This window comes from Protomyctophum bolini (genome assembly GCF_963924005.1).
Source record: "Protomyctophum bolini genome assembly, chromosome: 5".
NCBI lineage: Eukaryota > Metazoa > Chordata > Actinopteri > Myctophiformes > Myctophidae > Protomyctophum > Protomyctophum bolini.
In genome coordinates, this window is record NC_137866.1 from 36,312,931 (window position 1) to 36,337,263 (window position 24,333).

The 24,333-nt window shown below is 41.9% G+C and overlaps 2 protein-coding genes across 3 annotated transcripts; both read right to left on the minus strand.

The window, feature by feature from the left end:
- Positions 1 to 14,029: 14,029 nt before the first annotated feature.
- On the minus strand, positions 14,030 to 14,685 carry LOC308315682 (large ribosomal subunit protein uL13). Its single transcript, XM_080763793.1, has one exon. The coding sequence runs from the start codon at positions 14,681 to 14,683 to the stop codon at positions 14,066 to 14,068; it is 618 nt and encodes a 205-aa protein (XP_080619919.1). The 5' UTR covers positions 14,684 to 14,685; the 3' UTR covers positions 14,030 to 14,065.
- Positions 14,686 to 16,640: 1,955 nt separating this feature from the next.
- On the minus strand, positions 16,641 to 23,816 carry LOC308315380 (protein regulator of cytokinesis 1-like). 2 transcript variants are annotated; one of them, XM_080763328.1, is made up of 14 exons: positions 23,677 to 23,816; positions 22,775 to 22,907; positions 22,569 to 22,691; positions 22,221 to 22,454; positions 21,869 to 22,039; positions 21,537 to 21,686; positions 21,299 to 21,446; positions 21,020 to 21,156; positions 20,038 to 20,133; positions 19,348 to 19,494; positions 19,143 to 19,268; positions 18,275 to 18,382; positions 17,668 to 17,829; positions 16,641 to 16,908 (listed from the first exon to the last, which is right to left on the minus strand). In XM_080763328.1, exons 1-14 carry the CDS (start codon positions 23,691 to 23,693, stop codon positions 16,837 to 16,839), a joined length of 1,824 nt encoding a protein of 607 aa, XP_080619454.1. In that variant the 5' UTR covers positions 23,694 to 23,816; the 3' UTR covers positions 16,641 to 16,836. The 2 variants fall into 2 exon arrangements, with proteins under 2 accessions (XP_080619454.1, XP_080619455.1); XM_080763329.1 differs by lacking the exon at positions 20,038 to 20,133.
- Positions 23,817 to 24,333: the final 517 nt, after the last annotated feature.

A 24,333-nucleotide genomic window follows, 5' to 3' on the forward strand; every position in this document is an offset into this window, starting at 1 on the left:
AGGTTTAAAATGTGTTTTTGTGCAAGCTCCATATATTTTATCCATAAAAAAGAAAGGGGAGAAGGGGGGCAAGAGGGAAGAGATCGAGGTCAATCAATAAAATAATAAAATCACACTTGTGTGAAGTGAGGAGTGCTCTTATCATCATACATCATCACATTTCGGCCAATCACTTTTGGCGTCCTCACTTTACTGTCCAGACTTATTATCCTCACTTTTTATGCCCTCAGCCAATTAAATCGCTTTGGGGTACACACGCACGCACACACAAAGCTGGGCAAAGGAGCCCCTCAAAAAGAAATCAACCCTCCGCTCCGTCCTACCAAACTCTGTCTCCCCACTCTCTCAATGGAGATGCAGATGTGCTATAGTATTATAGTATTAGCACACTCTAGCCTACAACACAGATTGATTAACAATAACACGTTACTCATTAAAATAAGATCCCTGTAGTGCCCAAGCCCTATGCTTGAACACTGGTTAACTGGCGGCTAGGGAGGCTGTTCAGACGTGTGCTCAAATAAACTGAAAGTCCAAACGTTGTCCGTTGATTTCACAATGTTGCACTGTATAAAAACGTTTTTGCAATATTTGTTATTGCACACATGCTTAATGCTATGACAAGTTTCCTTTTTTTATTTTTTTTTCACTTATCCACATTTTGACAATGATGGATTACGTCTAGCTACAGTATGGACCTAAATCCGAAACAAATATGCTCACTGTTCCCACCTTTAGACTGATCTAAATACTGGAATAAAAACAAGCCTAAACCAATGAACCTGCAGAACCATCACACAGGATAATAAGGCATTTGAGCTTGTGGCAAACAATACCATGTGATCCTTAACTCTCACCCCAAGTATTACCTAAATCAGGGGTGGGCAACTTTGACGATGGAGAGGGCCACTATATTTCCACACTCACTTCCTATGGCCATATATTACTGTCGTAGCAAAAATCTAATTGAAATCTTGAATTGTATTATATTTTTGAATTGGAATCCTGAAATTTTACATTTTTATGTAATTTCAAATGCCTTTAATTATACTTGTGTTGAGCAATGAGCTACTAATTTAGACTGAAGTAATTAAAGCGATTTTAAGTCCCCGACCATGAGGTCAGAGAGACATGACACCATGAGGGCAGAGAGACATGACACCATGAGGGCAGAGACATGACACCATGAGGGCAGAGACATGACACCATGAGGGCAGAGACATGACACCATGAGGGCAGAGACATGACACCATGAGGGCAGAGAGACATGACACCATGAGGGCAGAGAGACATGACACCATGAGGGCAGAGACATGACACCATGAGGGCAGAGACATGACACCATGAGGGCAGAGAGACATGACACCATGAGGGCAGAGAGACATGACACCATGAGGGCAGAGAGACATGACACCATGAGGGCAGAGAGACATGACACCATGAGGGCAGAGAGACATGACATCATGAGGGCAGAGAGACATGACACCATGAGGGCAGAGAGACATGACATCATGAGGGCAGAGAGACATGACACCATGAGGGCAGAGAGACATGACACCATGAGGGCAGAGACATGACACCATGAGGGCAGAGAGACATGACACCATGAGGGCAGAGAGACATGACACCATGAGGGCAGAGACATGACACCATGAGGGCAGAGAGACATGACACCATGAGGGCAGAGAGACATGACACCATGAGGGCAGAGAGACATGACACCATGAGGGCAGAGAGACATGACACCATGAGGTCAGAGAGACATGACACCATGAGGGCAGAGACATGACACCATGAGGGCAAAGAGACATGACACCATGAGGGCAGAGAGACATGACACCATGAGGGCAGAGACATGACACCATGAGGGCAGAGAGACATGACACCATGAGGGCAGAGAGAAGGGCAGAGAGACATGACACCATGAGGGCAGAGACATGACACCATGAGGGCAGAGAGACATGACATCATGAGGGCAGAGAGACATGACACCATGAGGGCAGAGAGACATGACACCATGAGGGCAGAGAGACATGACACCATGAGGGCAGAGAGACATGACACCATGAGGGCAGAGAGACATGACACCATGAGGGCAGAGAGACATGACACCATGAGGGCAGAGAGACATGACACCATGAGGGCAGAGAGACATGACATCATGAGGGCAGAGAGACATGACACCATGAGGGCAGAGAGACATGACATCATGAGGGCAGAGAGACATGACACCATGAGGGCAGAGGCAGAGAGACATGACATCATGAGGGCAGAGAGACATGACATCATGAGGGCAGAGAGACATGACACCATGAGGGCAGAGAGACATGACATCATGAGGGCAGAGAGACATGACACCATGAGGGCGCAGACACATGACATCATGAGGGCGCAGAGACATGACACCATGAAGTCAGAGAGACATGACACCATGAGGTCAGAGAGACATGACACCATGAGGTCAGAGAGAGAGGAGAGACATGCGAGACAAGACAAGGGATCAGATTTGAACTCACACTCACAATACAAGGAACATGTTCACTCTGTGCACTGGCTAACCCTCATTATGTTTGAGTAATAATAGTGTGAATCAAAACATGACGACACAATGACACAATATGCGTTGATTCAGTGACATTAACTTTAACAACTCAACCTGGCATGTCACATTTTTTCAAAAATAGCAAAAAAGCATTGTGACGTCGCAGATCAGCTATTCACCTTATTTTTGCACAACACCATTGTACGTCAAAGTATGAAATAGGGCTTAAGTGGTTAACAGGGCATAACTGTGAATAAACATGACGGCTATTACGCAATACCATGCAAGTTTAATGTGTTTTTGTCCTTCGTTTGGGCTCACCCACTAGGTGACCCCACGGGTCAGGCCTGATCTGGTGCACTTGGAGCCAGCTTTGCTTAGCTTCTCACACCGTCACAGCTTTCTAGGCCTTTGGTGGCAGCGTAATCTCCTGCATCGTAATGGACAGCCCATCTACACAATGCTAGGCTCTCTAAATCATGAGGGCAGCAAGCCTGCAGATTATTTTTTTCCATGTTTTTCCAGCCTAATCCCCTTTTGCTAGCATTTCATCTAAGAGTCGAACATTTGCCAAGCACTGGCCTAGTCCATATACACACACACACACACACACACACAGGCATACGCATACAGTATGTGCACACACATTCCCACATACACACGCACATGATCCCCCCCCCAAAAAAAAAAAAAAACACACACACACACACACGTGCCAGATTACCTCATAGGAACAGCCCCGAGAAATAACTGACTTTCAGAATCCAGTCTCTAAACAACAAACAATAACTATTCACTGAACGTGTGCTCACTGTGCTGAGAGAAAACATGTTTTAAAATGAGATCCCAACACTGTCTGAAATTAGACATATAGGCTATATTTAAGACTGCAGTCATATTTGCCCTATACACGCTACTTAACATTGGTGACCAACATTGATACAGTAGAAACGTTTTCAGCTTCTGATTCACTGCTTATGCCATGTCTACAGATAAGCCTGGTTTATCAGAGCCTGAATCTGTACTGTGTGAGCTCTCCCCGAGATGTATTCAGGGGCCATGGTGTTAGCATTTTTTCTTCAAACTAGAGCAGACCAGATTCTATGTAGTGACACGCATTCAAAGGTTAAAACAATTGATTTGAATTGATTTTGGGTTGGCGTAAATTATGAATGGACAAAAGCTGTGCTCATACTGGCAATAATGCCAGCGGTTCACCTCATATTAATGCTCTGCTTTGATCACAGAGCTGCCTTCCACAGAGTCAATGAGAAGCATCTGTCATCTCTAAAAACCAGAAAATCCACCTGGCGGTAAGGCAACTGGCTAGTTATCTCATGATTGTATGAAGTAGAGTATTGATTGCCAGGTCACCATAATTGCATTTAATGGCTTGTCTGGTTAAATAAAGATTATTAATATCAAAACCTGGGTGGTGCATGGGGAAGCGTGTGTATTAGCATTCTTTCAAATAAAAACATCAATGTGACAGTCTAAAGAACTCAAACAACCATAATTTATTCTGACAATAAAGCAAGTGGCCTTATCTCCATAAAAAATTGTCTTCGTGTCCACTGAGCCAAACTTGCAATAACTGTATAAGTAAAATCGATTAATTGGGGTCTATTAATGTCATGATGCAAATCCTAGCTCTCTCATTTGTGCATGGGTCCTCATGCAGTATTTAATGGTCTAAAAAAATGATTACATTTAAAACACACACACACACACACACACACACACACACACACACACACACACACACACACACCTTGTAGTTGGTCTGCACAATATTTCTAATAGACAATATCATCCTCTCATCAGAGTCATCACAGCACACTTCCAGCAGCTTCCCATTCACACTGATCATATATAGACGTAATAGGCATGCGGCTGCCTACTGCTTATAGGCTACACTTTAATAGCCACATTTTACTCTATTGTTTATAGCTACTTTAGGCCTACACCATTAACTTTTTTTTAATTTTACACTATGTCCTGTTATCTCGCTGTACGTGTAGGCTATAGGACTTGTCTATGAGTGCAAAATGCACATAGCCTAGTCCTTGTATAGGGTATAATTGGCAATAGGCCTAAACAGATGCTGATCCGATTGCAATCTGATAAAACATCTGTTTAGGCTTTAAGTATTTCACACAGCATAGAACGACTTGTATTGATACATTGCTCTCAGACACAAAAAACTACACAACAATAATAATAATAATAATAATAATAAAACGCACTCAACGATGATGAGACTTGAGGTTGACTCACTTACCTAATATTAATTCGGAAATATCCGCACAAATGAGTAGCCATAAAGTAAAAAGACAATTCATCTTCTTGTGCTCTTTTATATGTTGCTCAAGTGGACAGACACACCATCTGTTGTCGGGGTCAGGTCATTTATTTAACGGTAATAGCACCCAATTCCCCATCATGTTCCAGTTCCATCCATACCCCTGGTCCTGTGTTCAGCTACGCTGCGTCCTCTCTCACTGGGGAAGAATGTGCGCGCTGAGGGGATCCTGCTTTCTATTAAACGGGACGGGGGGATGCTCATGCTGCACTTCACTCCACCCCCCTTTTCATCGCAGCCCTGCACAGTATAGGCTAAAATCCTCAGTGTTCATTTAACTCAGAGTTTAAAATGGACACTTGTGATTTTACAGTGTGGTTTATCTGTGAGGATTAGATAATCTCCCCCCCCAGCCCCCTTCTCTCAGAGAAAACAGATGGCACATGGCAGCAACTGAGCATTTTAGTGTTAAAAGCTATTTTAGACATTTCACTTTGATGAATCATATCATGGGCGAAATGCCACAGCTTTCACTGCTTCATGCCCTGGAGTTGGGCTGGAGTGATGACTGCCTGGAAAAATGGAACTGTGCACAATTCAAGTCCCTTAAGTGTCAATGTAAACGCCAAGGGACCAGACAAAGTCCTTTGGGGACAATTCCAGGCACAGGTCTCCACCAGGATAGGAGCGTTTTTGAAAATATGTCAAGTGGCATTTTTTCCACAGCCTAGTGGGGAAAACAATGAAGGGCCTTTACCATTCCTAATATATGTAAAGGACATGACATCAGCTTGTGACTTCAACTTGTTCCTGTTCGCAGGTGACTCAGCACTGCTGGTCTCAGACAGGAACAAACTGCAGGTTGAAAAGGCCCTAAGCTCTGCAACTGGCTAGCCGATAACAAACTATCTTTAGTTCTTTACACCTGGGAACTGAATCCATTCTTTTTGGAATAGTAATCTCAGCAAGGCAGATGGCTTCTTGGTTAGAGTGGTTGACAAGATTATCACACGAATAGATGAAATTACCTACCTAGGTTCCATCCTGGAGGCAAATCTTTCCAGTGATAAATTGGCCACCAACGTAATCAAAAAAGTCAACCAAAGAACAAGATTCCTATACAGGATCTCCTCGCTGGTCATCAAAAACACCTTGAAGACCCTAACAGAAGCCGTCGTACAAGGTTTCTTCGACTATGCAATGCATGCACCTCTTGGTACCACAGGACCTCAAAAGGCCCTTAAAACAAGGCTCCAGACTTCCCAAAACAAACTGGTCAGGCTTCTACTGGGCCTCACTCCCGAACCCACCTCACCCCTGCCCACTTTGACAAGCTGGAATGGCTTGACGACAGAGTACAGCATCTTGCTATGGGTCTGGTCCACAAGATTCGATACACCACCAAGATACCCATGTACCTATCATCATACTATAATTCTAACAAGTAAGACGCGCAAAGCGAACGCATATAAGTTAGGTTTTTGTGTGTGTGTGTGTGTGTGTGTGTGTTACAGCTGCGCCCTCTGGTGGCGGGCATGTGGTGTTACAGCGTGACAGACAGAGACACACAGACAGACAGACATGTTCTGCTAGGTCTCATAGTTAGTGCTCACTGCCGCTGCGTTCCCAACAATGTCTGAGTGTGTGTAGTGCAGTACCCCCCACGGCCACAAGGGGGGGCAAATATCTCACAACAGGTAAGGGCTAGTCTAAATAATTCCTTAATGTCCACAGTACACCCAGTCACCCACAACACCAGAGAGGTTCAACAAACCATGTGCAACCCAGATTCTGCAAAAACAAGGGACTAAATTCTCTTCGCTCCTATGCCACCAAAATGTGGAACGCCCTACCAACAGTTATTAAGACATGCGAATCCCTTGACTGCTTCAAATTCACTCTCAAAGGTCACCTACGGACGGCTGCAATAATAAACTGTCCCCCGTAAAATCTGACTCACTCACTGTATATATTTATTTTCCCTTCTTTATGATGAATTCCTGTTCTTTGGCTAAATAGAAGTGTATATTTGTACGTCTCTAGATGTTTTGATGAATTGAACAAGGTGGACCCTCTTGTAAACAAGTGTAATGCTTTATTGGGTCATCCACACACAGTTAACAGTTTTTGTAATTGAGTTGTGCTTGAAATGTACTGTAATTCTGCAAACTGTTAATAAATACTTCAATCAATCAAACATGTGCACACAATGTCATCACGATTTGCGGCATTTTGTACATGAGTAAGCCTGGGACCGAGGCTATAGGCAACACCTGAAAACTTTGGAAGCCAATCTTAACCAATCAGGATGGAATTTGAGAAATCCAACAGACACGTCTTGATTACATGACTATTGAGTTCATGTTTACGGATTTGCGTGAGATTTGGACCAAATCTGAAGGATTGATGTTAGTTTATATAAAATGTGCACTGTGGGCTGGAGGTCAGGCAGGACGCGTCCGTTTGAAGCCAGATGTTATACAGTTGATCAGTTCTTAATGAATTACTGAAAGTTGCAGCACCATAATAAGACAAATCTGATGCTGGCAAGAGCACAAATCACCAAGGCTTTCATGGGTAATCTTTATTTGCCATTTTTATCTCAGGACTTTCCTTTCTTCAAGTAAACTTAACTAATGGCTAACAGTATGGCAGATTATTCAGCCGATTTGCTATTGTGTTGCCAATGCCATCCTGAACCACTGCCAAAGCTACAGCAAATGCAGGATTGATGTTGTACTCCTGGTTGGTGGAGCTAAATACAGATTCTTGAGACTTGCGTGCACTCATAATGCTGCCGATGAGGCCGACACAAGCTACTGTATATCAAGCCTTTGAGAACACGGGAATACGAAAAAGAAAAAATACATTGCATGGACCTGGGACCAGACGTATCCTCAGTAATGTATGCTAAGGTCATCAATATCATACCCCTCACACAGGTGACCCAGCCGGGGTGATCAAGTCCGTCCCGATTTACGTCCCAGTAGCTACCCTCGATCAGTCCCATTAGGGAAAGACCAGGGCCACATAATCCGTTGCTCCGGAACTACTCTGCTGGGACTGGGAGGTTGACTCCTGTCCGGGCCCCTCCTACGTCTCACCAGGTCCACTCCTGCTATACACAGAATTGAGCTAGAAGATTAAAGTTCTCCTCTAAAAAGATTGGTTTAGTAAAAATCTGCCTCATGGTCGTGCTAGAACAGGCCGTTCTGGAAAATGTGGGTTTGGAATTGACATCCTGTGTGTCTTGGTTTTGGCAGTGACTGGGCCAACATTGCCGGAGATTAGCTGGTTGCACACGGACGGACGGCCGGACGGACGGACGGACGGACGGACGGACGGGGAGCAAAAATACTCTCTTCCCATGCCTTCGGCCTGGTGGAGACAAAAATGTTTCTCCCATGCTGAGCCCATTCTCAACCTCTAATCGTTGGAATGCCCTCCAGTGTGGGTGTGGGCACAGGAAAGGTGAGAAGAGACCCTGGGCAGTGCCACTGCCAACACATAGCTGTCCCTGGTGGATCAGCAAACGTGTGAGCTGGAAAGATCCATGTTACTGCTCTCTCACTGTTCTTGGATTTCCTTTTTGTATATTCAATGTTTGCATTACAACACCTACTGCAGACAGATAATAGATTCATAACCGCCACACTAAAACGTGGGCAGCAGACAGGCTGATCATTTGAATACCACGGCAGTGATCCAAGAAAGGACTTCACCTCTGAGTGTATTGTAATATTTTGATACTATCCAATGCCTGTAAACAATTTACACCTCAGTAATATATAATCATTAGAATAGGCATACATTTCCACCTCTAAATAATTAATAATAAGGGTTGTGCTAATTTAAGGTTTTGGTCTGGAATTCTACATCTTACACAATCAAATATTTTTCTCATACAGTATAATTCTATCTGGTCCTTTGCTCTGTTTAACATCAGTGTTATGTAGAGACAGAAGTCACTATGGTTCGGTGATAATGGTCACTCACCTCCAGTCTGTCACATGGCCACTTTTCTCCGAAAAACAAGGAAGCCAGATGTCATCTGGGTGGAGAAGCCGTGCAGGCACTGGACAGCCATGCATGTTACCATAGACCAGGAGGGTGCATGTGTTGGTCCCAGCGACATACAGTCCGACAGGATGCTGGCATGGTCAAGAGAAGGCTTCTTAATAAGCGAACGACCAATTTGAGGACATACTGTACGTATCAGTGTAAAAACAAACAAACACAGTTCTCAGTGTTTACAGATGGTGTTCATGGCACAATGGAGTGAGTAAGAACGCCAACATCAGAAGATCTGCTTTTTGATGAAGCGTGGTAAGTTTTGTCTAATTTTTAGGTGTTTAAGAGAGGTGATTTGATCAGACTTCAATAACAATCATGAATAAGCCAATGTATATTAATAACTTTAAAACATATAAAAGGAAATATGTTTTGAGGAATTAAATCCTACCAAAGTGTCAAATGACCTACATGTCAACAGAGCTCATAATTATCACCCCTTATATTTACAGTGTATGATGTAGCCGCAATTTGCAACTCTAGATTTTTTTATAATGGGATGAATCTAGAGTTGCAATACCCTCCATTGACTCCCCACTCATCCAATTTGGTTTGTGATCTGCTTGTCTTAAACGACGTTAAACTCACCAACATTGCAGCTGTAGTCCAAGCTTGAATTATCCTCTTTCAATCTGCCAAGCTTGTTTTTCATAGAAATCCACCGTAGACATGTTATGACTCAGCTACTTTCTGTCAAGAAATTCTTCGCAGGTGATTATTTTGTGCTGTAGTTTGGAAGCACTCGTCGTATGTCACTGAACGGACCTGCGTACCACCCGTTTCGAATTTGCACATAATGCAGGAGGCAGCAGCGCGACCCGTTAACAAAAACGAGTGCTTCCAAACTGCAACACTTAGAAAAAGAATCGCATGCAGAGGATGTCTTGACAGAAAGTAGCTCATAACATGCCTACGTGGATTTTTATGAAAAACAAGCTCGGATCGTTTAAGACAAGCAGATCGCAAACCAAATTGGATGAGTGGGGAGTCAATGGAGGGTATTGCAACTCTAGATTCATCCCATTATAAAGAAATCTAGCGTTGCAAATTGCGGCTAGTGTATGATGATGACCTTTTGTTACTTAGTAAATAGAAATAATTTGTCATCAAAGCCGGAGGCCTGACATATTGTCCACCATCTTGACATGCTGTGTAGGTGGATCATGTGACTCACTTGCCATCCTGCAAGCCAAAACAGATGGTAGCCTGTCTTGGCTGCACCGGGGGCCTCCTGTGGCCCCTAGCTGTCCGTCCGCATGGTGGGACAGTGCTCTGTCACATACTCCAGGCACAGAACAGAGGATCCCACCTCCACCTGGATGGACTTGAGTTGACAAAGGCAGAGTGTTGTACATGTAGCGGCACTCGATAGTTGAAATGATGATAAAGATGGATGTGGTCTCAACGGGTGTTGAAAACTATAAAAGGAAAGAAGCACTGTTATGATCATATCAAACTATTTCATAGTTTTCACTAAACAATAAAAGCTGTGCAATGTGCATTAAGTTCATAACTTCAATATTACAACCAAAAATAAAATGGTTAATTCACAGCCAATTATAATACAGTGATAAAATAAATCAGTCCACTTCAATACATGACCAATGAAATACCAAAGGAAAAATGCACAGTAACCAAATATCATACACCAAAACATACCATAAACAAATACAATTAATTAAGTACCAAACAAATTATGAATGAGACTCTAGTCTAAACCAAAACAAACAATCATGTACCTCACTCCGCTTTAGTCTGCTTATCAAGGGCGTTAAAGGGCTGCATGAACCAGTTGATCAGGGCACATCATCAAACAGTCACTGGTACACCAAACCAAACAGTCACAACGTAGTGCGACAGGCTCTGTAGAACAATATAAACAACTTCAAATCACTCATTCAATCAACTGTTCAACTGCAAGTTACTGGCAACCTTACTTTGAGTAAAAAAGTGCATGATGCATATAAATAGTCAAACATTTCATTCATACCTTGCTGTGCACTTGTGCAGTGTAACAAAGTCACCCTGTTCAAACAAATGCTGGTGTGTGTCTATTCCCCTCTGTCACTGACTCAGTGTGAGAATGTGTGAAGCCTCAGCTAAGTGTGGTGCGGTAACAGGAAGTTTCAAAGTAAAGTGAACCGATATACATAATACAGGAAGCTTCAAAATAAGATGAACAAATAAGAAAAGTAAATAACAAATTAACTTAAAATTTAGGAAATGATTGAAGTTAAAATAGCTAGTATCCCGGCACTTACAGTAAGGTAAGGTATTAAGGTAATTTTATTTATAGAGCGCCTTTCAAAACAGTTGTTACAAGGTGCTGTACAATAAAATAAAAGGAATAAAACAAGAACATCTCAATCAAAAATAAACCAACAATGAAATAAGAAACAGAGCAGCAAAGACAGTACCAGTACGGTTGAGGCAGAAGATTTCCAGTTGGCCTTGGCACAGAATCCCTCTTCTACTGGCCACCTGATCATGTAAAATCAAACACAATTGGGGAACCCATTGGCAAAACAAAGGAAAAACCTGCATGCCCATGCATTTTTTTCTTCCGCTGTCTTTTTAATAGCTTTGTGCTTTTAGCTTGCATGGGGAATTTATACAATCAAACAGATGAAAGAAAATGTAATTAATGTACTTGCTATTATTTGTGTATTTTGATTATGGAAGTGTAGGGCTAATCCTCTAGGCTACAGTGTAAATATTGCCCTGTGTGATGCAGCTATACAGTACATTGATGCAGACATGCATGGTAATCTCCACAATCCCCTCCCTATTGTAATGAGATTTATTTTTTGTTTGAGATTTGTTTTTATGGAAATGACTTGAGTATTTACTATTTACACTGTGCAGGGATAGGGGGAGATCATGTTTCGCTCATGATGTATTTGTGATTACAGCTCCTTCTCAAGAAATCGTGCAAAAGTAAATTTTCTTTGGTAGGCTAATAGTTAAAAATGTGAAACTTTAAAATATTCTCTATTCATTGTGCTTAAGTGAAATATCATGTATATCAAGTTAGTTTCAGCCTTCTAGTGGAATCTGATATTTCCTCTTGTAGCCTACTGTGTCTTATGGATTAAGAATTGCATAATTATGTACCATAATATGACATAAGATTCAGGAATACCCCAAAGATGTATAAGTTTGTAGTAGGCTATAAGGATATAATGTAACCTTAAGATGCAGCAGGCATTTCTCTGGCAGAGGATGGGGGTTGACACACACGAAGTGAACACTAATGGTTATAGATGTGACGTGTTAATGGTTCAATTGAATAACAACATTGCTGTAATTTGCATCAGTTGAGTCCCAGTTTCAATGTATTGATTTATAAACAGTATGCAGGCAAATGGTTTGGGATACTTGCATGGACAGTGGTTTATATGAGTTTAGTTGCTTAAAGTAACTTTGACTATCAACTTTATCTGACTAGTGACTTTGTCTGTCTAGTATTGTTTCACTGGGAAAACAGAAAACAAGGTCTCAGCAGCATGTGGTGTTTGTTACAATGGCAAAAGAGCTTGTGGGCTGTTCTCTCTCTCATTTTATACTGGTTGGTGATTTTATACTGGCCCAGGCTTGTCACAATCTCCACGACACGCCTCCAAAATCTACTGCCACTCCCACCATCCATCATCAGCACTGGAAAACACTAACAGTGGATTATACACAAGACCAAATCACCACTAGGGCCACATAGGACCGTAACACAGAGCTCAAACTGTTTTATGATACCATAGAAAATGTGTATAATTATTTTGGCCACAGCATTAAACAGTGGGCCATGCTGACTGGCATCATTTCCACAGACGATTTATCTCACCCAGGCATCACGTTGAAGCGATTATGAACTACCTCAAGCTTCACACGCCAATACAAATGAAACTATTTGAATAAAGATTGTACACATCAGTGAAATTAACCTCTGGGAAAATCCCCAATTGAGAGTGTAGGCCTATACTGTATGCAGTCAATACGTCTGGGCAACCTTTGAACAAATAATTTCATCAATTGGGCGTAGTAGCATCCATGCCTCTTCTGTTATTATCCCAAACCCAAACCCTGATCATATATTTTTTGTCCGGTGGGGATGTGTTTCCTCATTCTGGTAAGACTGAATTAAAAATGAAAATGAATGGCCAAGACCAGAATCCTACACCTTAATAACTTCACCGGAAAGATGAAACCATGTAAAACCTTTAACCCAGGTATAAAAGACTCACTCTATGAAAAATAGTGTTGAAAGACCTGAAAGGATTTGGACACACAGGCAAAGAACGTAAAGTATTTCCAAGTTATCTTTAGTGAGTAAATTCAGATCCAGAGCGTGTACAGTTGTAAAGGATAGAGGAGAGAGAGGTCTCCAATAGGACCAATGTCATCTCATAGGCACAAACATTTATACCAAGAAATATGTCATAGTCTCAGTCCCCAGTTGGCACATTTCAATAGGTTGAAATGTCATATCATCGTGCTGTCATCGGGTGACAATTGGTCTGAAGCCTGTTTTATATTTCAGTCACATTCCTTGATTATCCGTTTTTTTGTCTCTTTATCTGGGGTGAGAGGCTATGGTGCTGTTCTCATCTTTAAGGCCATTAGGTTGTTGTTATGTTGTTGTCGTGTTTTAGGCCATGTTTATCATTTGTCTTTGGTATAAGTGACATCTGCAGTGGATGACAACTGATAGCAAACTCAGTACACACGTAAATATGTATATGACATCTTTTTTTTTGTGGCTTTCGGGAAGAGAGATGGGGGGGTGACATGCAGTAAGGGCCGTCGGGATCTGGAGTCGAACCGAAGATCGAAGATGAGTCTATTTGTAATGTTTAGAGCACGATGATCATGGTACATACTTTGGGACAACACATGAAAAATACCTCTTTCTTCATCAGTTATGATACGTCATACCCACCTGTTCCTTGTGTCTCATGACAGTCAGTGATGGAGCCTGGTCAGGATGGGATGGAACATTTCCCCTCTTTTTTTCCTTTTTTTTCTTGGCCAACTGACAGAACTCAAAATTCAGAGAACGCTGTGTATGGTGCAAGCTTGCTCTCTGCGATCTTTTCTGCAAGGGAATAAGTCAAAATATGTTCTATAAACATTTAGAACCTTTATTGGCCACTAAATCAGACAAGAACTCCAAATTCTTTGAGAACGGCTGTGTATGGTGCAAGCTTGCTCTCTGCGATCTTCTCCGCTTTCTTTCTCATGGTGATCAAGGCCTTTTTCTTTTTGTAGTGGAGCTTAGACTTCTCTTTTCTCTTCTCCTCCAGAGTGGCTGTGATAGCCTGATACTTCCAGCCAACCTCATGGGCCAGGCGCCCAAGGAGGGCATACTTGCGAGTGGGCTTCAGGCGCACAATCTTGAGGGCAGCTGGGACGACCATACGCTTCCTCTTATCGTATGGAGGGGGGACACCATCAAACACCTTCAGTCTGTCCAGTGCAGACTGTCCTCTCTTAGTTTTGTGAGGAAGCATACCTCTGACAGTCCTCCAGAAGATCTTACTGGGAGCTCTGAAGTGGTATGGTCCACGGGAGGGATTGGTGTTCATCCTCTTACGCAGGAAAGCCAGGTACTTCAGTTTGTTGCGGTAGAAGTTTCCAGAGATGTTGATTCCCTCACATCTCACCACTACCACCTTGTGGCCCAGCAGGACCTGTTTAGCCACAATGGCAGCAAGACGCCCCAGTAGATGGCCTCTGCCATCAAGCAGCAGAACCTTATTGAACCGGTCCGCCATGATGTCCTGTGCCAAAAAAAGGTTTCTTGCTTCCAGGAAGAAAAAGGGGGAGGTCTGTAGCTGGTTCCGCTCGTGTTTTCCTAAAGTTCACAGGCCAGCTGTGTTGAAATGTCATATGATCGTGCTGTCATCGTGCTGTCATCAGGTGACAGTTGGTCTGAGGCCTGTTTTTGACTTGAATTAATGCAGGGCAGAATAAAAGCACGATGAACGATGCAAGTTGGAAATGCATGCCCCTCCCCAGACATTAAGTCTGTCTCCCTTTTATGCCCATATATGGAGTTCTTTGAAAGGCATGCCCAAATATGGAGTATATGCAGGCAGCTTGTGGAGTTCTGTGTCAGGAATGCTCAAATATGGAGTGTTGTGAGGTCAGAACAGCCCAGCTCCATATATGGACAATGGGCAGGGGCCCAGTCCAGTGCCCGGGCAGATGCCTTTTTGGGGCGGTTCTGGACAACCGTGGGTCCGACCTGTTGAATTTGAAGTCGGTGGGGCTAACGCTTCTCAAGTTACGTAGATTACACACACACAGACAGAGACTTGGTGCAGATTGGTGCATATAGATACTTTTTGATGTCAATCAATCAAGTCACCTTAATTTAAGTGGCAGGTGGCAAAAAAATATTTTTTTATATTTAAATTATATATTTTTTTCATGTGATCCACCATGCACAGCCTTTGTGATCTATACTGGTACTGTAGATCACAATCTACCTTTGGGGCACCCCTGGACTAGATGTTTTGTGTCTGCACTCCACCATATTACAGAATATCAAGGTGAGATACTGTAGCAATTAGTGTGGCAACCAGACTATAGTAATTGTAACAGTTTATTTTTAGAGTAACTTATTTTGATGCACTACTCCTCCCAGTTTTGACTGTACGCACATGAGCCATATGTCAAATCGACCGGGAAAAATCAGGAATCGTGTACTTTGCTAAGAGAGATTTTGTATAGTTTAATTGATATGCAAAATCTCATGTACAGGATATATTAAACTCATTTATGCTAAACTAGTTATCAAATCTACATCAAGTGAGAATACAACAGGACCAGATAGATACTATATGTACAGCTTGGAGGGGTGGGGGGGGAGTTATAGATTTTTAAGTCTGCAGCTCCTGTCCACTCGAGCAGTGGTTTAACCCTGTAACACCCAACGTTGCAATAATACAGATTTAGAAAGAAAAAATTAACAAATTCTCACTTAAACATCATTGATGTTCATTGCAATGCCATTGGTCAAATTTGCATATAAATACCCCCTACAGAGGCTGAAATTCACACAAATTCAAAATCTCTGGACTCTGTGCAATTTTGAACCCATGACATTTAACCCCGATAAGTACGTAAAATTATTGAGGCTGTGGCTCAGGAGGTAGAGCAGGTCGTCCAATGATCCCTGGGTCGGCGGTTCAAATCCGGGCTCCTCCTGTCCAGTAGTAAGGTTGAAATCTACTTTTTGCAAGTAGAAATTAATCTGCGTGTTACAGATATATCAAGGTCCATTATTTATCCTGCATTTCAGCCACAGACTATTTGATAAGATGCATTCTCTCAGACCCAACTACCCAGGTCTTAATTATTGAACAGAAACTGCATTCAGTGAACCACTGCTGACTGCCCTCTATAGTCATTATTACTTAATAAAAATCTCACAAAGCATGTTACAGCTAATTCTGGATAGCACAAGTCACCTAAAGATATTGCACCTCCTTCCAGGTGATGACAATATGGCTAATGAGCAAGTGTAGAGAAACCCGTGTAGTTTCCTTGTGAACCACAATAACGTTTAGATTTTATATTAGTATAGTATTGGTCTGGTTCCATAAATAGTCAGAGCATAGGTGTCAAGTCAGCTGGTTGAAGCCAACTCTAATTTGCGACAAAATCGAATACATTACATCATTTGAAAAAACATTTATTTAAAAAACATGCACTAAAATGTGCAATTTGGAGAGAGAGAACATGCATTTCCACTGCTAAAAACTAATGTCTGGTCAAACAATTAGACAAACATAAAACACAACAGTAATGTGGTTAAAAAAAATTGTCTTCTGCCATAAAATAAAAATAGTGCCAAATAATGCCTTGTTGACACCAGTGAGGTGGTGCGATCAGTTCCTGGTGTGCTACTACAGTAGGACCATCAACGACGACTGACTGTCGAGTTCAGCTGTCCTGTTGTCATGTTGCTTTGTGCCGCCTTGGATAATTCACGCTGCAAGGAAAAGATGCACTGATGTCAGTCTACATTTCAGCAATTTGACCTTAAGATTTTAGTCAACTTCTACATGTGAAATATGAATTTTATGATGAATGAGTTCAGGTACAGCCCAGTTAATGATCAACACATTGTGTGCATGGTAGGAAGTTAGGAACCTATTGAAAACAATACAATAGTCTAGACATTTTGACCATGGTGTAGGACATTTGAGTTCTGACGTCATTGCAGCGGAGAGATCGAGACAACGCACAGACGCATGCATTTGGATTGCAGCTTTTACCACTTGAACCCCTGCATGTCTAGTCTGGCTCACAAGTTGTGCTGCAATGTATGGAGCTGGTAGCTTGTCAATTTTCACTTAAGATTTGGTGTAAATGTAAAAACTAAAAGCCGTCCAAGTAGAGTGTTAGTTATTATGGGGCTTAATTAAGCGTCTAATGGCGCGATAATTAAACTCACATTTAATAGTTTAGGATGAAATGTGCTTTAATTAACAAAGCTCCATAGGAGGGCGTACCATATTAACAGTATCATTTATTTATCAAGTAGGCTGGTGCTGCAAAGAAAGTGGGACTGGAATACTAAAGACAAGGCGGCGATCAGAGCACTCAAATTAAAAGAGAGGGTGGTTAAAAATAGTTGTACTGCATTTATAAAAGAAGTTTGGCTTTTTTTAACTTTTATAAATAAAGTTAAACTATTTTTAACCTTTTGAGTGCTCGGATCGCCACCTTGTCTTGAAAAGAAACTCACTGCAAATTCTGAATAGCTCCCGGTCCCGGCCAATGAGTTTGAGCTGAAGGTGCCATTTGAGGTGCCGTCGTTTCTCAAGGCACCAAGCGGAGGTCTAGTGAGGTCCTTGTTTCTGTCCAGTGCACGAGGATGAGTCTTCCCCAACCCATGGCTTTTCTCACCCTGGGAGGAACACCAGAGTTATATAAATATATCTTTTCACACAGCCTCTGGTTGAAAGCAATTATGGTCCAAAATGTATCCATGTCATGTCAATCTAAATGCCCTTTAAAAAAAAAAAAAAAGGAGGGATTTCCCCCTATTGTAAGCATGGGGGTATAATTATGGAAAGGCTAATGAATGTAATGGCGTCTGCTCGCACGGCCGAGGAATGCACAATAATGTGCCTTTTTTTTTTATTATTTCTGTATACAATTAAGATTTAGATTTTTTTTTTACAAAACCACTGCTCAACTAACTGGTTGATCGATAACCTTATCAATTAACTATTAATGCATTAATCGGTAATTCACATCGCTAACCCAAAGCTGCTTTACATAAAGGAAAATCAACCAACTTAAAAGTAAAAGCACTAGATCATCATGGCAGGCAATCAGTATGAGCATACCTGGCTAGAAGACATTGGAGGCCTGTGGACCGTCATCTTGCAGCTAGCTGATCCAAAGGCTGAACTGAAGGTGCTGTTGGGAGTTGCCAGTGTTGTGCTGCTGGCAATCTGGGGGGCGAGAGGAGAGGGTGGCGTCAATTTAGTACATTCACATACAGAATGATATGAGTTGACCCATTGAAAAACACATCATGCCCCTCGCTCTGGTGACTGATATTGTCTTATGTATGAGGGGGCTGTCATTTTCCAATAATTTTCCTGAGACGATAAACCATTAGGAAATCCTAAAAGTCAACTCACCTTTTAGGACATCTCATGATTGAAAATGTGAGGTTTGTATAGTCAATGTTGCTGCTGTTTTACACAAAAATAATTGCGATTCTCACACGATTCCCATGAAAATATTTATTGTCTTTCATAAGTCAGTAGTTGCTGAACATTATACTGCATTCAAAATGTGGCAACTGGAGCCAACTACTGTGGCTTTAAACAGACCGCAAAGTGCTTGACTTAAAAACCCATTAGTCTCTTGTAGAATAAATGAATTAGACAGCCAACCGATTTTGTTACGGCAATATTAGCCTGTCCCAGCCAGCCTGCTTTCTGGTCTAGAGGGGCAGGCACGCAAGGAGCAACCCCTGGTGAATATTGGTTTACCAATCTGAGCCCCCACCCCTGTGTCCCTCCGAGGTAGAAATCATCGGAGGAAAGACTGCACTGTAGTTCACTTCCACTCCTAGACCAGGAAATGTCTCATTCCCCCAGGCTTTCATTTTTTGAGCTGAACGCGAACGAAAATAAAAGTCTGGATACCGAGGCTATAAGGCAATATCGATTAGTTCCATTTCACATCACAACAAAGTCTTACCTTTCTCATTTTGGCAGGTGTGGCGCTGGCCTTCGATGGAGTGGGTACCAGCCGCCTCTTGGCAGGAGTCAATATTGTAGTACCGAATCGCATATCCTCTTCTTTCTGCTTGATCTTTTTCTGTTGCTGTTGAAGAGAACACATTTTAAAAATAGTTTCCAAATGAGACTAGACTTAAATAGACAGTTTAGTCCATGTGGTTTACCCTCTCCTGCTTTTCCAGCTCCTTCTCCATCTGGAGGTTGTTCCACTGCATTTGGACGTACTCGATAAACTGCTGCCCGTTAACCAAGAACTCCCTGCCGTGCTCCTGTTGCCATGCCTCAACCTGAGCCTTGAGGGTTTTCTCCAGCTGGAGAAGAGGACAATGTTTACAGGGGCCATTTTCAGTTAGTGATATTTCACTAAATTGGCCATTTATAGTCTACGCAGGATTTTGTGAACACCCCAGACAGTTTAAGTTGCTTGATTCTGTATTTAGATATTTGTATAATAAGGGGGCATCCATAAAAAAATAGTAAACATATCAAACAAGCACTTGCTGTCCGGGCAACCTGAAAGCAAACGCCTGCTCACCTTTGTCTCATAAAATGTTAATCCATAATACTTAATGTCTAGAATGACATGTCATGCCCACAAGGAATGGCACTGCCAGGCTTAAGTAAGGTGGTAACATGATTAGCACTATATGCAGTATTATGCACGTGTGTTGAACAAAAATATCTGCTTTAAAGAGCACCACCTAGTGGCCACTGCCCAATACAAACTATAGCTTCCCAAACCTAGTCTAGCGGGCACATGCAAAATGTAATTATCAAAACAAGTAGGCTTTGAAGTGCATTTGAATAGCAACCGTTTTGGGTTTCGGTGAGCATTAACAATTTCAATTTCTCACCTTGGTCAGAGATTTCTGCACATCAGCCCTTTGTTTCTGCTCTTTAAGAAGGTTTCCTCCTCTGTTGTTCAATCTGGAGGGATCATTGGCCTTTTTCTACAGTGGAACAATGTGCATACAAGGAGTTATGCTACTGTACACAAATACAATTTACACAATGGTGGCATTACACTTTCAAACACTTCTTGGGTAAAAAATCTACTCTGGCTTTTATGTGCAACCCAGACAGTTTCCCTTGATTCAATAGAGCAGACTGCACAAGCCCATTAAACTTCAAACACCATTCAATAAAATTTAATATAATAAATTCAGAATAAAACAATGCATGTACAAATCAATATTGAAAAAAAGGCTGTAAACAGAGCTGTGTTACATGAACACTAGATAGGAATACCATCTTGTGAAACTATAAGATGCATTTTCTGTCGGATAGTTATACATCCATATAAGTTTGCTTTATACTTAAAACAAGCGACAAGTAGCAGCAATTTATTTAAAAGTAATTTAATTAATGTTAGTTGCTCCGTTTATATGAACAGTATTTCTATGTAGTCACCAAAACAAGAGACATGCCTTTTCTGCCTCCTCCAGCATAGTAATGTTATGGTTAAACAAGTCACATAACTACCTTGTAGACTTCACATAACCACCCTAGTGACATTTAGGCCATGCATTGCAAGACCTGAAGTTTATCTCAACACCCCAAAACGTAATAGTGCACACAAAAGCTTGAGTAAATGTTAATGACCTCAGAAGTGTTTGAAAGTGAAATTCCTTTTAGTACAGTGCATCATCATTCTTCACCATGTTTGACATACTGTACACATTTTTTTAAATGTTGAAACAAAGTTTGAGGTTTTAGTTATGATTTTGTCCAAGAGGGTTCCATATATATCTATATCCCTATCCAATCTATAAAGTATACAGTGTTGAAGTGTAAACACATTTCATTTGTAGAACACAAGCTCAAGACAGTACTCACATCAAGCTCCACAAACAGTTCCCAGTTTTTGTGCCAGTGTTCAACTCCCTCAAACAGCTCTCTGTGATCCTCATAGTACTTCTTGAGAATCACTACCTCTTGTTCGTGCAGGCTGAGTAGCTCCTCTGTGAAGTTGTCTTAAGACAGATGCATTTGTCAATTGTTATCGTTTGCATTCAAGGACCACAAAGGACAAATCGTTGTGACAGACATGAACAAATCTAGTCATGCATAAGCACTTTAAAAACAATCAATGGGGGTGTCTGGTCAGCCACTCACCACTATAATAAGGAGTGAAGGCCTGTCGCTGCTCCTGGCCATAGAGACATTTGTCCCACAACAAGACGACCTCCGCTCTGACAACCTCTGTGAAGGTTTTAATGCTCTTCAACTTGAGCTCAACCAGCCGCTGCAGCTCATCTTCTAGCTGGTCAGACATAAGACAAGCAAATTGAGGCAATGACCTTCAGGAAATGTTGACAATGTCCACCACACAATCATAACTAAAATGCCTTACTGCCACTCTATTCCTCTTCTTGGAGTTGACCATGTGGACAGACATGGCGTCCCTCTCTTCCTGAGGATTCTTCAGTCGCTCCCACAAGTCTTGGATCTTGTTACGAACTGTACAACAATGCTGCTCATTCTGCAGTTTTGCAGTTTCCATCTGGTGGAACAACAAAAAAGGAAGGGTACGACTTACAGACAAGGTCGGTGACACTGTTTCAATTAATTGCAATGAGAGATTGTAGATCTGCCATTTTTGGTGAAGTGATTTGGTGTAGATAGAAAAAAGGACTATCCAAGCCCCTGGGGAACTAAGTATGTAGTGTTTAAGTGCAACTGTACCTGACTGAGGTGGAGTTTGAGCCTGTCGAGGTTGTTGGTGGAGAGGCAGAAATGCCCCTCGTCCTCACACAACACCTGCTTCTCGAAACTCGTTTCAGGGATCAACTCCAGATCACCCATGCATGATAGGACCCGCTTCTTCATGCTGATGAAGTCCTCATGTCGACGATCCTGAAAAAGCAGACAGAATGCCATTTAGCTCAATTAACAGTTTCCCAGGTTGAACAGGAAGAACCCAGGTACTAAACACGTTTTGATGACAGCTATAACAGCAATGCAAAACACCATTAGGTCCCTTCAAAGTGTCAAGTGCAGACATTTACAAAACGGATGAAACGTCCAAGAATTAAACCTTCTCTTTGGCTAGGTCATCCAGGTATGAGCGGTAGCCCCGTAGCTGCTCCTGGGAGGGTATATCATCATGGCTGATCACATAGGGGGAGGAGCACATCCGGTCACAGAGCTCACGGTCTTTAGACACAAGAGCAAGGAGCCCCTCCATCCTGTCACTCTTCTGTCTCCTCAAATCCTCCACACATGTGCGAGTTGCCTTCTCCAGCTGCAGCATGGTGCCTCCCTTTTCCGCCTAAAGTCACAGTGACAAAGATGCAAGTTTCACCAAGGATTTTAATGGCCTTCCTAAAACATATGAATGATACTGGGAGGAGAGAAGAGTCTGAAACTCTGAATGGGGATGTACCTCAAAAGGGGGCATCTTAAGTTGTTCACACAGTGAATTGACCTCAAGCTGAAACAATTTTATGTTTTCAGCCATTCTCGTCTTCATTTCATCCTCTTCTTCAATCATTTGGTCCAGCAATCCCTTTAAAAACAAATGAGTATTTTTAGCTCTCCAGTTGCCCAGGGCCAAATGGCAGACTTTTTGCCAGGCAATGTGGTACTCACTTTAATGTGTTTAGACACAATATGCGTCCTCTCTACACGCTGTTCTTCTAAGATCCCTACGTCCTCCCAAATGTCCTGAAGTTTAAGCAAGGCTCTGCGGAGGTAGGTGACTGCCTCCTCTGCATGGACTTCACTGTAATTGAATAATTACGTAAATTAGGATGTAGAGTATAATGTTCAGTTGTTCACATGTCAATTAAGCACAACATATAGATACTAGTAAATTAAATTGCATTCAGGCACAGACGGGATTAAAACACAAATCTGTCGAAAAACACAGACTAATACAGTGCACAGGTAACTAGTTGAGTTAAGACTACAGGGCAGTTCTTTGTACAAGCAAGTCAGACTCATCAGTGTCACATCAGACTCGACAAAATACATCTAGTCCAAGATCCACTCAGCTCACCAGCTGGGCTAAATGTCGGAGTGGACAGTGGTGTTCCAAACGGGGCTACAGTCTCACTAAAATAATTCAACGGAGCTTTATTGGCATGACAAAACATAAGTTTACATTGCCAAAGCAAGTGTCAAAATAAAGAATAAAAACAGTTGAAAATGGGGAAAGAATACAGTTGGGAGTGGGTACAGCAGTTTGTAAACAGCTTCTTTTTTTTTTTAACAAGTCATTTCTTTTGCAGTCACTTTGGGATTTGGCAGCATTTCTCAAGATTATAAAATCACGAGCTACTTCTGCCAGTTTGTAAATTGATACACATGAACATTGTGTGGTCGTAAACATTAAATGCGAAACGCACTTTCATTAGGCCCAGCCCAGAGCCGACTCAGCTGAGCATGATCTGGTTAGCATTAGCTAGGAAGATAGCCAACGGATTAACTAGTAAAGAAAACAATTTCATCTAACGTTTCAAAACTAAAACAAACAAACAAAATGAACTAACCTTCTCCTCATGTTCATGGTAACTTGGTAAGGGCAGAGAACTTAGAGAAGACGAATTTTGGATTAGCGACGAGCCGACGACACAAACAGCTGAGCGATCGGCAGATAACAAACTTTCAAGTTTCAGTCAGTTCCGTTCCCCTAAAGATGTTTAAATATTGCACTTATCGACGTTAGTGGTTTTTATTGGCTGAAGCAGTCAGCGTCACTAGGCTCTGAGTGGTGCTCTGGATCAGAGCCCCGCCTACAACACACACATGCATTGTGCATGCAAGCAATGCTAAAGGATATCACAAAAAGCCCTGATTCCATTGTTTCCGTTGTGGTTCTATGTTTTCAATTAATTATCAACACGAGTATAGGTAAGCATCCACTTAGTTTTGTTATAGTAAGATGTCTGCATGTAATGGCCATATAGCCAGTAGGCCTATATAATATAGGCCTACTTGGTATATGGCCATTACATGCAGACAATGATTGATTGATTGAAATATTTATTAACAGTTTGCAGAATTACAGTACATTTCAAGCACAAGCTCAATACAAAGACTGTTAACTGTGAGTGGACGACCCAATTAAGCATTACACTTGTTTACAACAGGGTCCACCATGTTCAATTCATCAAAACATTTAGAGACGTACAAATAGACACTTCTAT

Bases quoted from the DNA above. Each gene is read 5' to 3' on its own strand.
- LOC308315682 (XM_080763793.1), bottom strand. From the start codon at position 14,683: ATGGCGGACCGGTTCAATAAGGTTCTGCTGCTTGATGGCAGAGGCCAT.
- LOC308315380 (XM_080763328.1), bottom strand. The intron at 17,830-18,274 runs GTATGCTCATAC...TGTTCCTCCCAG, and splicing joins CTCCAATGTCTTCTAGCCAG to GGTGAGAAAAGCCATGGGTT. The intron at 16,909-17,667 runs GTGAGTTTCTTT...TTTTCCTTGCAG, and splicing joins GGAGCTATTCAGAATTTGCA to CGTGAATTATCCAAGGCGGC.